Source organism: Molossus molossus, unplaced genomic scaffold (genome assembly GCF_014108415.1).
Source record: "Molossus molossus isolate mMolMol1 unplaced genomic scaffold, mMolMol1.p scaffold_m16_p_16, whole genome shotgun sequence".
Classification (NCBI taxonomy): domain Eukaryota; kingdom Metazoa; phylum Chordata; class Mammalia; order Chiroptera; family Molossidae; genus Molossus; species Molossus molossus.
In genome coordinates this window covers 60,633,844-60,648,045 of record NW_023425351.1, presented here as the reverse complement: position 1 = coordinate 60,648,045, position 14,202 = coordinate 60,633,844, and the positions used below count along the sequence as shown (strand labels likewise).

Below are 14,202 nucleotides of genomic sequence, written 5' to 3'. Positions count from 1 at the left end.
GGAAGCCAGATAGCAGAACTGAGTCTTCTTTTAGAAATATAGTAAGTTCTACAAGAGAGACTAATGAATCCCATTATTGGGGGGTCATCTAATATAATGTCACTGTGAAATCACCCGAAGATGAAGATCCCAGTCAACAAGCTCCAGCTATGCACCCAAATTTTCCGATCAGCTTTCTGGTACTCTGTCTTAAATATGAGCAGAGAGCCAAACATTATGAGACCTTAAGGAAAGTTTCTACTATGAAAGCCAGATGCCAAAACAAACAAACAGAAAAACGGGACTTGCAGAGAAACAAAGAATGTATAGTTAAACACACACACACACACACAAACAAATCAGATCACTAAAATCCTCAGAGATTATATTGCTTCTACTAAATAAGAACAGAAAACTACAAGAAAAGAACATTAACTTAAAAAGAGCTCATGGAAATTAAAATTAAGAAAGCAGAAACATAGATTTCAACTAATAGGTTAGATGATAAAGTTCAGAGTATCTTTTAGAAAATAGAAGACAAAGAAATGGAAAATAGGAGAGGAGAGAGGCAGAGAGAGAAACCAAACCAGGAGGAACATCCAAACAGGACTAACAAAAGGAGAATATTAAAAAACAAAGGGAAAAAAATTATCTACAAAATAATTACAACAACACTGTCCCAATTAAAAGATAAGCTTCCAGGGATGCTGAGTGCCCAATACAAGAATAAAAATAGGCCCACCAAGGGGTATCATAAAAATTCAGAAGACTAGGAACAATAAGTAGATTCTACAAAATGCCAGAGAAAAGAAATGTTTCTTATTAAAAAAAAAGCAAGAGTGAGAACAGCACGGAATTCTAAACAGCACCCAAACTGGAAGACAATGGAGCAATGCCTTTGAAATTCTTATATCCACTAAGACAAAAATGTACTTAAGCTTATTATAATAGTTCATTTCACAGATATGAGCATACTGTGGGTTAAACAATTATGCATCACAAAAATAATTTTTGCAATTACCCTGCAATAGAGACATTAATCCTATTCATAAACATCAATCTTAGAAAAGGAATTTAAATGAAGGTTATTAGAATGGAAAAAAAATAATAAAACTTGTTACCAGTTGTATTTGAAACTAAGGTTTACTAACTTGGTGAACTTAATTCATTCACCAATTTAGCACTGCCAACTCAAGTTATGTATCTTTTCAATCTATGACATCCCTTTCACACTTATTTAAATCCCATTACCTTAATTAAACTTTAATCACTAAAGCCTGTAATTACAACAATCTTATTTTCCTTAAAAGAAAAAGATTTATTTTACAGAACTCCCCTAATCATAATGACCATGCAGTCATTTGAAAAATGTTGATCCAGATTCGGCAGGTGTTAATTGAAGACTTATTAAATAATTTTTATGTAAATACAGAGTGTAACAGATTTATAATTAGCATAGTTATTAAATTCTCATAGCTCTTCCTAAAGAAATAAGGGAAATGATTACATCAGAAAATTCCTATTTTCATCTGTTATTTTTACGCTATCAAATTCTAAGATATTGATTGGTTTCCATGCCCCTTCTCCACCAAAACCAAACATCTATTTAGAACTATATAGGTAAAATGGGAGAGGCAGAAATTATAAGTTTCCTTTAGTTGCATTAAATTTTACACATAATATGAACTATAATGAAAGATTGTGTCATTATTAGCTTCATTAACAAACTTCTAGTATAATAAAAGCCAAGTCATATTTTATAGCAGTATTTTTCTCAGCAGTTTTTAACCCTATAGTAAGCCCCCTTCTTCATAACAGTTCAACAATATAAAAACAAAATCATATTAATGTAAAGGGGAAATAATATTTCAAATTATATCATGAAAAATATCCCAGGATAATTCTGGAAACAGGATATTCTGGTTAAATGTATATTCTAATATTGAAAAATTATTTATATATATATTTATATTTAGAAAATGATAAAATAATATACCCAAGTGTTTTGATTATCATGATAAACATTAAACAATAAAATAGAATATAATCCTCACGGTAGGCATTTTAGGAGGCTTTCAATGATATCATTCTTCAAACAACTGAAATGGCCCTTAGGGTCAGCTGAAGAGGCATAAGATTAAAAAAAAAGAAAAATCAGTCTACTGCTTTATATTCACAAAGGATTCCCCAAAAATGTATTGCCTAGCTTCATCCCCCACCTTACTTGTCAGGCTAAGCTTTATTTAGTGCAAAACCTAGCTGCCACCGAGACTGTCCAAGAAAATTACCTGCCTCAATTCTACGAAGAATCTAAACTGGTTCAAGAAATGATAGTATTTTATTTCTTTTATTGTTGAAAGTACTATAGATGTCTCTCCCTTTTTCCCCCATTGACCCCCTCCTCCTCACTCCCACCCCCCTCCTGCTTTCCCCAAACTAATGTCTGTGTCCATTGGTTGTGCATATATGCATGTAAGTTCTTAGGTTTATCTCTTCCCACCCCCCACAACCTCCATCCCTCTGAGAGTTTGTCATTCTGTTCCTTACTTCCATGACTCTGGATCTATTTTGATCAACAGCTTATTTTGTTCATTATGTTCCATAAATAAGTGATATCATGTGGTACTTGTCTTTCTCTGACTAGCTTATTTCACGCAGCATAATACTCTCCAGGTCTCTCCATGTTGTCTCAAAGGATAAGAGATCTTTCTTTCTTACAGCTGCATAGTATTCCATTGTATATATGTACCACAGCTTTTTTTATCCACTCATCTACTGATAGGCACTTGAGTTGTTTCCAGATCTTAGCTATTATAAATAGTGCTGCTATTAACAAAGGGGTACACATATTCTTTCTGATTGGTGTTTCAGGATTCTTAGGATATATTCCTAGAAGTGGAATCACTGGGTCAAATGACAATTCCATTTTTAATTTTTTGAGGAAGCACACACTGTAAGCATAGCCCAAAGATTTGAGTGTATTGTAGAAAACCTAACAGATTTTGTTTTTCTAGACAAGAGTAACCCCTTGTAGAGGATTTTAAAAATAAATCATTCTAACTTGTGAGAATCTGCTATCAAATGTTAGATTCCTTATTATTAAAAAAAAAGAAAAAGAAACAATAGTACTGTTGAATAGGTGTATGAAGCCTCCTCCTGTGAAGGCTACAAAAATGCAGGATTTATAAATTCCACCATGACTATTTTAAACCATTAAATAACATTAGGATCCTAAATTGTATACATTTCCTCTCAGTTACAACAGTAAAATATGCAATTTGAAAGCTACAATGAACAGAGAGGCTATTCAGAACATTGCTTCAACACCTTACTCATTATCATAAACAACTATGATCTCTTCATTGTTCCACAGACACACAAAGCGTTTAAGATTGGACAGAGTAAGAAAAAGCCACTGCAGAGTTTGGTGTTTACCTGCATTACCAACTGTAATTCAAACAAGTTTGTAAGATATACTAAACGAGTATTATCCTCATTTTCTAGCCAAGGAACTAAAGGCCTAAAGTAGTGATTCTTAATCCCTTTTCTGCCTCAAAGCATCTGAAAGACTCTCCAGTGACAGTGGCTCACTATCTACAGTAAAGAGAGCACCCGTAGGACAGAGCTTCTCAAATCCTGCATATTTGAAATATCTGGGTGCTATTTTAAACTGCTGAGACCCTGGTTCCCCAGATTTAATCGTTCTAGGTTAGGGCCCAGTTTGACTTCCTTTCCCTTTTTTTTTAAGTAATCATTACAGTCCCCAGCCCGGTGGCTCAGTTGATTGGAGCATTGTCCAGTCCAGCAAAAAGGTGGCACGTTTGTCAGAGTGTGTACTGGAGGCAACTGATTGATGTTTTTCTCTCACATCAATGTTTCTCTCTCTGACCCCCCTTCCTCTCTCTCTAATATCAATAAACATATCCTCAGGCAAGAATTTTAAAAATTGTAATAAAATAAAAAATAAATAGCTCTGCCGGTGTGGCTCAGTGGTTGAGCATTGATCCACACACTAAGAGGTCGCCAGTTTGATTCCAGTCAGGGCACATGCCCAGGTTGTGGGCCAGATCCCCAGTGGGGAGCATGTAGGAGGTGGCCAATCAATGTTTCTCTCTCTCTCTCCCTTCCTCTCTAACATCAACAAAGAAAAAATAAAAAACATTTCATCAGCCCTTATTAGTCTAGTCCCTTTAAAATATTTTTATCGGGCCCTGGTCAGTTTGGCTCAGCGGTTAGAGCACTGCCCTGCGGTCCAGAGAGACCCGGGTTCGGTTCCCACTAAGGCCACATACCTCGGTTGCAGTTTGTCCCCGGCCCTGGACGGTTGTGCGGGTGGCAGCCACTCGATGTGTCCCTTTCACATCGATGTTTCTCTCTCTCTCTCTCTCTTCCTCTCTCTCCCTCCCACTCTACCTGAACAAAAAATGGAAAAATGTCCTCAGGTGAGGATTGATTAAATAAATAAATAAATAAATAAATAAATAAATATATTTTTATCAGAAGACTTGTCTGTGAGCAAAATAATAAGACTTCCCCCCCCCAAGAGTATCTTTAAAATTTTTCCTCTCAAAATAATTCCAATTTTTAAAAAATGAGGCAACAATAAACTCAGAAATGTGAAGTCAGCGTGCATGGCCTGAAGACGTATTCACACTTGGGTGAAAATTCTGATTTTACCCGGTGATATTAAAGTTTCTTGATTTCTCTGTAGCTTAGCTTTTGCATTTGTAATATAAAATCAGGCAACGGTCAACATCTAGTTTTTAACAATTTCATAAAACTTCTCTGTAAACATATGTTGAGCCAGGCACTTATAATTATACAACAGGCTTTTCAATACAAATTTTAAATAGAGTAGTCTTTTCTTAGGATTTAATTGCATTTATTCATATCGTCCTTTGGTACTTTTCCCAGCATCATAATAGTTTCTGGGTATTTCACCGAAAATCACTTTAAAAAATCATTCTTTACTACTCTTACTTTAAGCATACTTAAGTGGGGCATTGTTTTTCTATTTTAAGTTAAACCATATGAAATTGCTAATATTTAACAATGTTTGATATACCAATATAGCAATACCATATGGTTCAAACTAATACATATATAATGTATTTTATTTCATCAAGGAATAATGTTAAATGGAATTTTGATATTGATGTTAATGACTGCAACTCTCTGGGTCTTCCAACTACCATTTACTAAACATTTACTAACCTTTCCTCCACTTTACCTTAAATTCAGGTCTTTCTAAAAACCCTATTCTTGGCTCTCTTCTCTAGTCTTGTCTATATGATATTTTTCAATCACTCCTATGGCTTTGTTATATCGGTGGCTTCCCAGTATTCACGCCCTTATACAGTCACCTCCGCTTGAATCTGGGCCATTCTTATGAGACACTTTAAATAATAGAAAACAGCAACAGGGACAGTGGGACAATTCTGGGACTAAGCCTTAAAAAGTCCTGGCAGCTTCAACTTTTGTACATTTTGGAATCTTGAGCCACCAGGTAAAAATTCCAGCTAAGCTGCTGCAGAGATCACGTGAAGAAACCATGTGGCAAGATAAAGGCTGAGACCACATGGAGAGAGAAAGAAGCTGTCCCTGCATCCGGCTGAGCCCAACTTGCAAACAACTCACCAGTCCAGTGCAGCCCCCGGAGTGACCCCTGGGGACACTGGCAGAAGACCTGCCCGGCTGCACCTAGCTCCAACAGCAGAACTTGAAAGAACAGTGTTTGCTCTTTTAAGCCACTTAGTTTTAGGGTAGTTTGTTATAAAATAGATAAACGAAACAGCTGATAAACTCAAAATCTACATTTCCAGCCCCGACTACTCTCTAGAGATACAGATCTAAGTTTCAAACACTAAATTTAAATTCCCATATAGATATCACCTGTATTTCTAATTCAATATTTGCTAAAATGGATTTCAGTATCTCACCTTTTTCCTATATAGTATTGCATAAGCCATTGATTTTAAAATTGTATTCCTCAAAATTCTAGGACTAGAGTTTTTCTAGAGATTTCTTCTAGAACCATCTTGGTAGATGTTTCAATTCCCTTATACCACTGAGTCACAAAACTAACTGTAAGCTCAAAAATAATTTAAACAGATTTTTGTCCAATGAATAAAAATACCATTTAGATTTAAGCACAGAATGAAGGAATACACTTTAGCTATGTTACTTTGGGCAAGTTACTAACAATTTCAGCTTCAATTACCTCATGAAATACTAGGGTTTGGATTTAAATAATCTTATTTTACAACAGAGATTAGAATTTCATTTTTACAATGACATCTTGGTTAAGAGCACAGAGTGTGGGTTCAAATTCTTGGACAAGGTGCAGAGCTATTAACCGGCAGAGCCAGGACCTGACCCAAGATTCTGCCAATTAATAGCTCAGTAAAATCTCCAACCCCCAATTTCCTCACCTGTGAATTGGTTACAAACTATGTTTATAAGGCCAATATAAAAATTAAATAAATCAATATTTTTAAAGTACTCAGAACACACTACACAGCATAGAATGAAACTGTTAAATAAGTTCTTCTAATTTCTTCTGAATACTGTAATTAAACTGTTTTTTTAAATACACCATATAATTAAGCACTCCATTGTTATCAATTTTATTCCTAAAATGTCTCTAAAAAAACCGATGTTCAATATAATTATCTAATTAATCCAAAGTTCTACCTTGATCACCAATATCTTTTATTTTTTTAAAAAATATTTTCTTTACTGATTTTAGAGAGCGTGCTGGAAACATCAATGTGAGAGAGAAACATCAATTGGCCGCCTCCTGCATGCCCCTTACTGGGGATCGGACCCACAACCTGGGCATGTGCCATGACCTGCCGGGAATCAAACCAGTGACCTCTTGGTACATGGGTTGGCACTCACCCACTGAGCCACACCGGCTAGGCATCACTGGTATTTTTTTCAATGAATACGGTTATATATTCATTATGTTATAGCAAGTTGTTAGAGATAATAAAAGAAAAACCTTAAAATGATGTGGGTCCTTTTCAATCAGTAGTAATAAATATTATTTTCCCATAAAGAAAAGTTATCTCCATTTCAATTTTAATAAATACTATGTATCTATGTTGTACCACTAAAACATTTAAAGATCTCCTACTTACCACTGATTGTCTTAGGCTTTTTAGCTATGTATTCCTTCCATTTTCTTGAACTAAGCTGGCTAGGAGGTGGACTAAGTATGTTACTAATAGTACATGGCAATACAAAAAGTGCACCAACCTGTTGAAAACAGAATAGACTTTAATTTGTAAATAGTATTATCTGACAATTTTCCTCAGTTTTTACTCGTATAAGATGTATTTATAACACTCTCGCCCAACAACAACTCCACTGTAAAAACTGAAAAACAAAAACAATGCCCAACCTCCACCCCACCCCTCAAAAAAGCCATAGACCAGACAACAAAAACAGAGAAAGTTCTTCAGAGCTGTAGGCATTCCTTTCCCACTGGGTTATAAACCTCTAAAAACCTTGTTATTCACATATTTGCTTCAAGTTCAGGTTATGGATGTAATTTCTTTGTATATCTGCAAACGAATGAGAGGCTAGAATCTCGACCACCAAAAGACTTTGTCATACTCAGCCATAATTTTATAATCTTTTGATTGGATGGATGATTTTCCTGGCTTCACAATTAGAATAATGTGGAAGGTAATTTCAAAAGTTGTGTTCCTAGAAATTAGAGGTTTAATGCTAACAGGTATAAAATGTAGAGAAACTATGAATCACATGCCAGGAAACATACAGCAGCTTCTCACTGATTTATGGGCAAACTCAACGTATTCACCTTTGTATTCCCAGGGCTGGGCATACAGATGTTTATTAAATATTTTTTCCAAAAAACCACCATAGTATATTTAGGTAAATTCTCAGTTTGATGAAGTACTGAATAAACAAACTACACCTCTGAAAGTGGTATTTTGCCAGTTATTAGAATGCAAGCTACAGCAGTCAGCACATCCCAACAAATATCTTTTATTAAAGTCTGGGGAAATTTAGTCAAGGTAGTTGCCATAGATCTCAAATCGAAGGCAAAATCACTTTTAATTATCCTACGTAGATGGATGGGTTACATGAGATATGACACTCAAATAATGTATTAATGTGCTAGTTTTATTGCTATTTACTACTTTTACTTATACATGCTTAACCAGCAGACATGAGAATGAGTGTATCAGAAGAAAAATAAGGTAAATTAAATATGCTTACTTTTCTTTTTATTATAGTCATAACCTTTTAAAAGTCAAATATATTTTACACTGTCAAGAATTAGACATTAAAAACATTTAGCAATGGAAAATAATCATTGAGTGTAATTTTCTAAATACTAAGTCCCAGTTCTTCATTCCTGTATAAATAAGACTTCACAGTCCACAATGCACGGTAAACCTGCATGACCCAAAGGGTAGACAAGGATGTGATGTGAGCAGGCCAGACTAGGGCCCAGTTATTTTTGACAATTACATGGTCATTATAACTATAGTTCTGGTTTAACAATTTAGAGATGCCAAAAGAAGTTCAACGCATAACATATAGCCGGATATAAATGTGGCCGGACCCATCGGCCAAAGAAGTGGCCATGTTTTTGAGACTGCCTATTTATTAAACATTTGCTATGATTAAGAAAAACATTTCTAAATCCTGTCACGAAGCTTATTTTTGAAAATCTCTTCTAAAAAACAGAACGTCATTTCATGTCTGCAGAGGACTTTGGAGTTATTATGAAAAGTCTAAAGTGTGTTAATATAAATTAGGACCAAAATCATGTTAAAGAAACCAAATCACACACACAGAAAACAGATTCACAAACTACAGTCCCTTTTCTCACACATTCTTAAACATTAAGTAAAAAAACAAAAAAATAAAATAAAAACACCTCTCTACCTTGGCAGACAGAGAAGAAATCTGCTCCAACAATAACAAGGAATTCTTCCTGGCATCGTTTTTCGTCAGTCCTCTGTACTAAGGAGTTAAAGAGATGATGGAATGGTAACTGTGAAACAATCCTACTTCCTAATACAAGTTTGATTCTCCAGTTCACAAGGTTCTTAAATTCATTTATTAAAAATTTTACCTGTAGGAATTCACAACTACTCCTTTCCTTAAGAACAATCATTTTTCTGATTATGAAAATATACCAAAAAATAGTGCTACTGTGAATGGTATTACATTAAACTACAAGAATAAGAGACTTGTAAAAACTGTAGCTTCTAAAAAAAAATTGAAGAACACTATGCTAGCTTTCCATTTGTAGCCAACTTCTTTTTATACAAAGTGTCTGTTCTGAGCTGTATTTCTAAAAGTTATTCCATTTTCTTAAGACAGAATTTAAAGTATGTTGAATATTTACAGATATAAATGATCACATTCATATTTACTTAAGTATACAAACAGATACAATAGACTGGTGCTTACCCATCCTGCCAATGGCAAGAGAAAGAAACTGAACATGTCAGGAATATATAAATTACTGTTTTCTCCCCATATTCTAGTATTTCTGCCTCCTCCCCAGCCCATACGCAATAAGCAGCAATCAGGAAGTCTTCTGCCTGGTCTAGAAATACAAAGACAGTGCTCGAGGGAGGAATTTTCTTGTAAGTTATAGAACTTCTCTTAAAAGAATGGCAATGAAAAGTACAGTGAATAGTATTTTTATAAAAACCAGCATGGTTAAACATCTAAATGTGGAGTGGTACAAGGAAACATTCTACCCAACACAGAGAACGTGATCTAAAATGAAGATGTCAACGAAAGGATACACCTCAAATTCAATGTCCGACATGTAGCAGGAGGGCAGATCTGCTAATTTTATCATCTGCACAAATTCTAAAGCAGGGCCGTAATAATGGAAAACCTAGAAAAGAAATTAAAATTATACAATACTTTACATACTATACAGTGAAAGGGAACATGTTAGTGATTAAGGTTTGAAACTTGAAAATGAATCTTAGAAAAGTAGGTATTTACACATCACGCTAAGCTTCCAGAGCCAACAAGGAGTCTTCCATTTCTACTCTACATATCCAAGTAGAGACAGACCTGGAGATTTCTTAGGAACAACAAAGGGTTTTACCAGTGAGAAAACAAGTACTATAGGAAGAGGCAAACAACAAAGGACAAGAGTTCTCAATCTTTCCTGTTTCTCTTCAGCAAAACAGATAGAAAACCAGAGAGGCTGGGATATTTAAAAAAAAATTAAGAGTCTGCAAGGCTGAGAAAGAAAGGAGACTCAGGATGAACTCAGATTGAGTGGTATGTTGAGACTAAAAAGAAAAAAAAAAAGTCCTGGAGGAAATACTGAAAAAATTAAAGAGAACTGGTGAAGCCAAGAGTACTAATTAACAAAGAAGTTCCACTCCGAGAAATAAAACTGCAGTATTACTTTGGGTAGAGCCAACAACTAAATAAAGAGTGAGCTAATGAAGAAGAACAGGGATTTCAAGAGCTGGGGCTTAAGTGCTTCACAAAAAGGGCAAAGAAAAGTGAATGCATCTTGAGGAACCTACACAACATTTTTAACTTGCTGAAAGCTGAGTAATTTCACCATATAAGATTATGTGTGTGGGTACATTTGTATACACATGTAGTGTATACACATTCGCACACACATATAGTGTGCAATGTGTGTGTACACAAAAAGACTAAGAAACCTATTATTTAATGAAGAGGTTGTACCCTAAGATTCTTTTCAATAGCAGAAAAAATTAGATATACTACTCATACTTAAATGGTGTAATAAGATGAAAAGTTGAGATCATCAATCTTATGTTTCCAATCTTTACAAAAGAATGTAGTTCTGTGAAAGATGGCTATGACAAGTTCCTTAATCAATTCTGAACAAATATTGGGAAATGTGCTTCCATCAGAAACATGCCCTTTTGGTACTACCTTTTGATCAGAAAATGATACCTATCAATCTGACATCATTATAACTTCATGACTGTTATATTATGCACATTCTTGAATTGAGGCTTTTCAGTGAATTTCTGAATTGCTTCTACATAAATAGCTCTTATGTTATTTTTCCAATGAAAAAAAAAAAAAAACAAAATGGCCAATTAACCCTTTTTTAATTATTATTATACTTGATAATTACTTGCGTTTTAAGAATAAGTCTATGGTGATGTGGGACAAGAACTACATTTTTAAATAGTAAATGAAGCACACGTCCAGTACTTCGTCAGAGGCTGTTTTCTCACCTCATGTAACCCTCAAGATGACTCTGTAAGGTAAGTGTGTTATTACTGGCTCCACTTCACAAGAGTTCATCAATCTACCCAAGGTTATAGTACCTCATAGGTGGCAGAATTAAGTGCCAAACCCAGTCTACCGATCATCAAAGCCTTTTCTCTTTCCACAGTATCATACTTTCCCCAAAATGAGTCTTAGAAAAGTCACATAGTCGAGTCCACACCAAAGGTGGTTTCAGGTCTGCACTGATCTAAAGTTAGAATAATTGCATTTAAAAAATTGTCTTTAATTTAAAACAATGATAATTTTGCCAGCATTCAATGCTGATAACACAGTATAATTTAAGCACTTAATCTTATAATTATAATAAAGATTATGCAAATGAGCCTAACACATATATTAGTAAGTACAAATTTATGATTCAAACTTATTTCATAGGGACAAAAATATACATGAATGGATAGTTGCAAAGATAAACAAAGATTACCTTTGGCAAACAAGTCTTTTCCTTTGATGGCATTATCTTTTTGTCAACAAAGCAAGTATTTAAGTTAGACATACTAAAACTCTTAGGTGTGACTCCCTTTAAACAGAATTCAGGAAAACTGATTGCACATCCAAACTGAAAAGAAATCAAGAGAACAGACATCATGAATAAAGTTATAAAGACTGGTACATCTTATTGCGATGTAAAAGTTGAGAAGAAAACCCTCTGTAAACTTGTTCTTCTTTCCTCAGCTCAAAGGGTGGTTCTTCCATTTATGTACACTTCCCATTTATTTCAACGTTCACATGAATTTTTCATGAAAAGCTCTCCTTGGCCCTTCACCAGCCTGCAAGAGTATATTAAGCTCATTCTATGCAACCACAGAACCATACAACCTCTTTTGCACATACTTGTTCAATATCTGGCTTCCTACCAGTCTGGAAGTTCTGCAAAAACAAAACTTGTTCATGCAACAACAGAAGATTGTTGATGAAAAGATCAATTCTTGCAGACGTGGTAATAGCAGAGGTGCTGATAATAGCAATGGCAACAACGATTGCTCACATTGAGTGGTTATTTCGCGCTTTAATTCTTGTAAAACTCTATGAGCTAGAAACTATCATTATCCCTATCTTACAGATGAAGACAACTATTGTACCAAAAGGCTAAATATTACCCAACATGTCACACAACTACCAAGAAATACAGTTGGATTTGAATGCAGGCAATATCACTATAGAATCTATGTCCTTAATCACTGAGAAGCCTCTAGGCTAAAAGCTATTCTCCATCAAAAAAAAAAAAAGTGATTTCAAGTTTTAAATGCATCCTGTGGAGATGTGGACGTTTAGTGTCCTATTCAGAAGAGAATGAAAGAATAGCATGAAAAGAACTTACCATTTTCTGTCTGTATGAAAACATGCAGTTTTAGAAAATATATACAAAAGCAATTCTCCTAGCTAACAGTATCTTGCACTCAGCCAGGTGCAATATGGTTTGTTTACATTAAAACAACTGCAGAAAGGTTTACCTGCAGATTTTACCTTCCCAGGATTAAGATGAGAGAGCATTCAAATCAACAAGAAGGACCCAGCCATGTTAATTCCTACTGTATTACTAGAGGTTGTGTTACACCACTATTAAGGGCGAATTGAAAAGGAAAAAAAAAAAAACCCTGGCTGGTTTGGCTCAGCAGTTAGAGCATCAGGTCGCAGACCAGAGACCTGGGTTCGGTTCCCACTAAGGGCATGTACCTCGGTTGCAGTTAGTCCCCGGCCAGATGGGGTCGTGTGGGTGGTAACCAGTCGATGTGTCTCTCTCATGTCAATGTTTCTCTCTCCCTCCTGCTCTATCTGAAGATAAAATGCAAAAAAAGAAAAGGGAAAAAAAGTCTAGCCCTTGTCAATTTTAGAGCATCAGCCCATGGACCAGAGTCGTGGGTTTGATTCTCTGTCAAAGGCACGGACCTTGTTTGTGGGTTTGATCCCCGGCCCTGGTTGGTCATGCAGGAGGCAACCAATTGATGTGTCTCTTTCACATCCATGGTTCTTTCTTTCTCTCTTTCTCCTTTCCTCTCTCCCTTCCTCCCATCCTCCCTCCTACTCTACCTAAAAAAAAAGGAAAAATATCCTAGGGTGAAGATTAAGAAAAAAAGTCTAGTAATTAGTGCAATAAACCTTTATAGGAATGCAAGGGACTACTAATGTTCTCATGTCACCCTGAACAAATACTTAGAAACCTGGTTTTAGCTTTGCCTATACACAAAAATACAGGAAATACTAGGAACTCTTATTTCAACAGGGGCACAACTTATAAAAAAACCAAACATATTCATAGTTAAGAGATGACCAATAGAACTGGAATCTCAGAGACATTTAAGATTAGAGGGTCCAGCCCGGCTGGTGTGGCTCAGTGGTTGAACGTCTCCCCATGCACCAAGAGTCGCCGGTTCAATTCCTGGTCAGGGCACATGCCCATGTTGTGGGCCCAATCTCCAGTGGGGCGCGTGCAGGAGGCGGCCAATCAATGTTCTCTCTCATCAATGTTTCTATCTCTCTCTCCCTCTCCTTTCCTCTCTCTCAAAAATCAATAAAAAAAATTACTTATAAAAAAATAAAAAATAGCCCTGGTTGGTTTGGTTCAGTGGTTAGAGCATTGGCCCGCAGACCAGAGAGTCCTGGGTTCAGTTCCCACTTAGGGTATGTACCTCGGTTGCAGTTTGTCCCCGGCCCTGGTTGGGGTTGTGTGGGTGGCAGCCACTTGATGTGTCTCTCTCACATCGATGTTTCTCTCTCTCTCTTCCTCCCTCTGCCCCTCCCTCTCTATCTGAAGATAAATGCAAAAAAAAAAAAAAAAAGTCCTCAGTTGAGGATATAAAATAAATAAATACATAAATTTTAAAAATTAAAAATAATAAAAATAAAAGATTATAGGGTCCAACTAATCTAATATTCTCAATTTGTAGTTGAAAAATCTGGGGTCTGGCAAGGTTAAAAAAATTGCTC

The 14,202-nt window shown here is 35.6% G+C and overlaps 1 protein-coding gene across 2 annotated transcripts in view; it reads right to left on the bottom strand.

The window, feature by feature from the left end:
• The window catches only part of LOC118631564 (MDM2 binding protein), a 53,329-nt gene that overhangs the window by 28,640 nt on the left and 10,487 nt on the right, over positions 1-14,202 (bottom strand). For both annotated transcript variants that reach the window (XM_036264008.1, XM_036264007.1), the window contains exons 8-11: positions 11,699-11,833; positions 9,780-9,874; positions 8,905-8,977; positions 7,122-7,239 (exon numbers count right to left, since the gene is read on the bottom strand). In XM_036264008.1, coding sequence (XP_036119901.1) covers positions 7,122-7,239; positions 8,905-8,977; positions 9,780-9,874; positions 11,699-11,833 — 421 coding nt within the window. The remainder of the gene's footprint in view (positions 1-7,121; positions 7,240-8,904; positions 8,978-9,779; positions 9,875-11,698; positions 11,834-14,202) is intronic.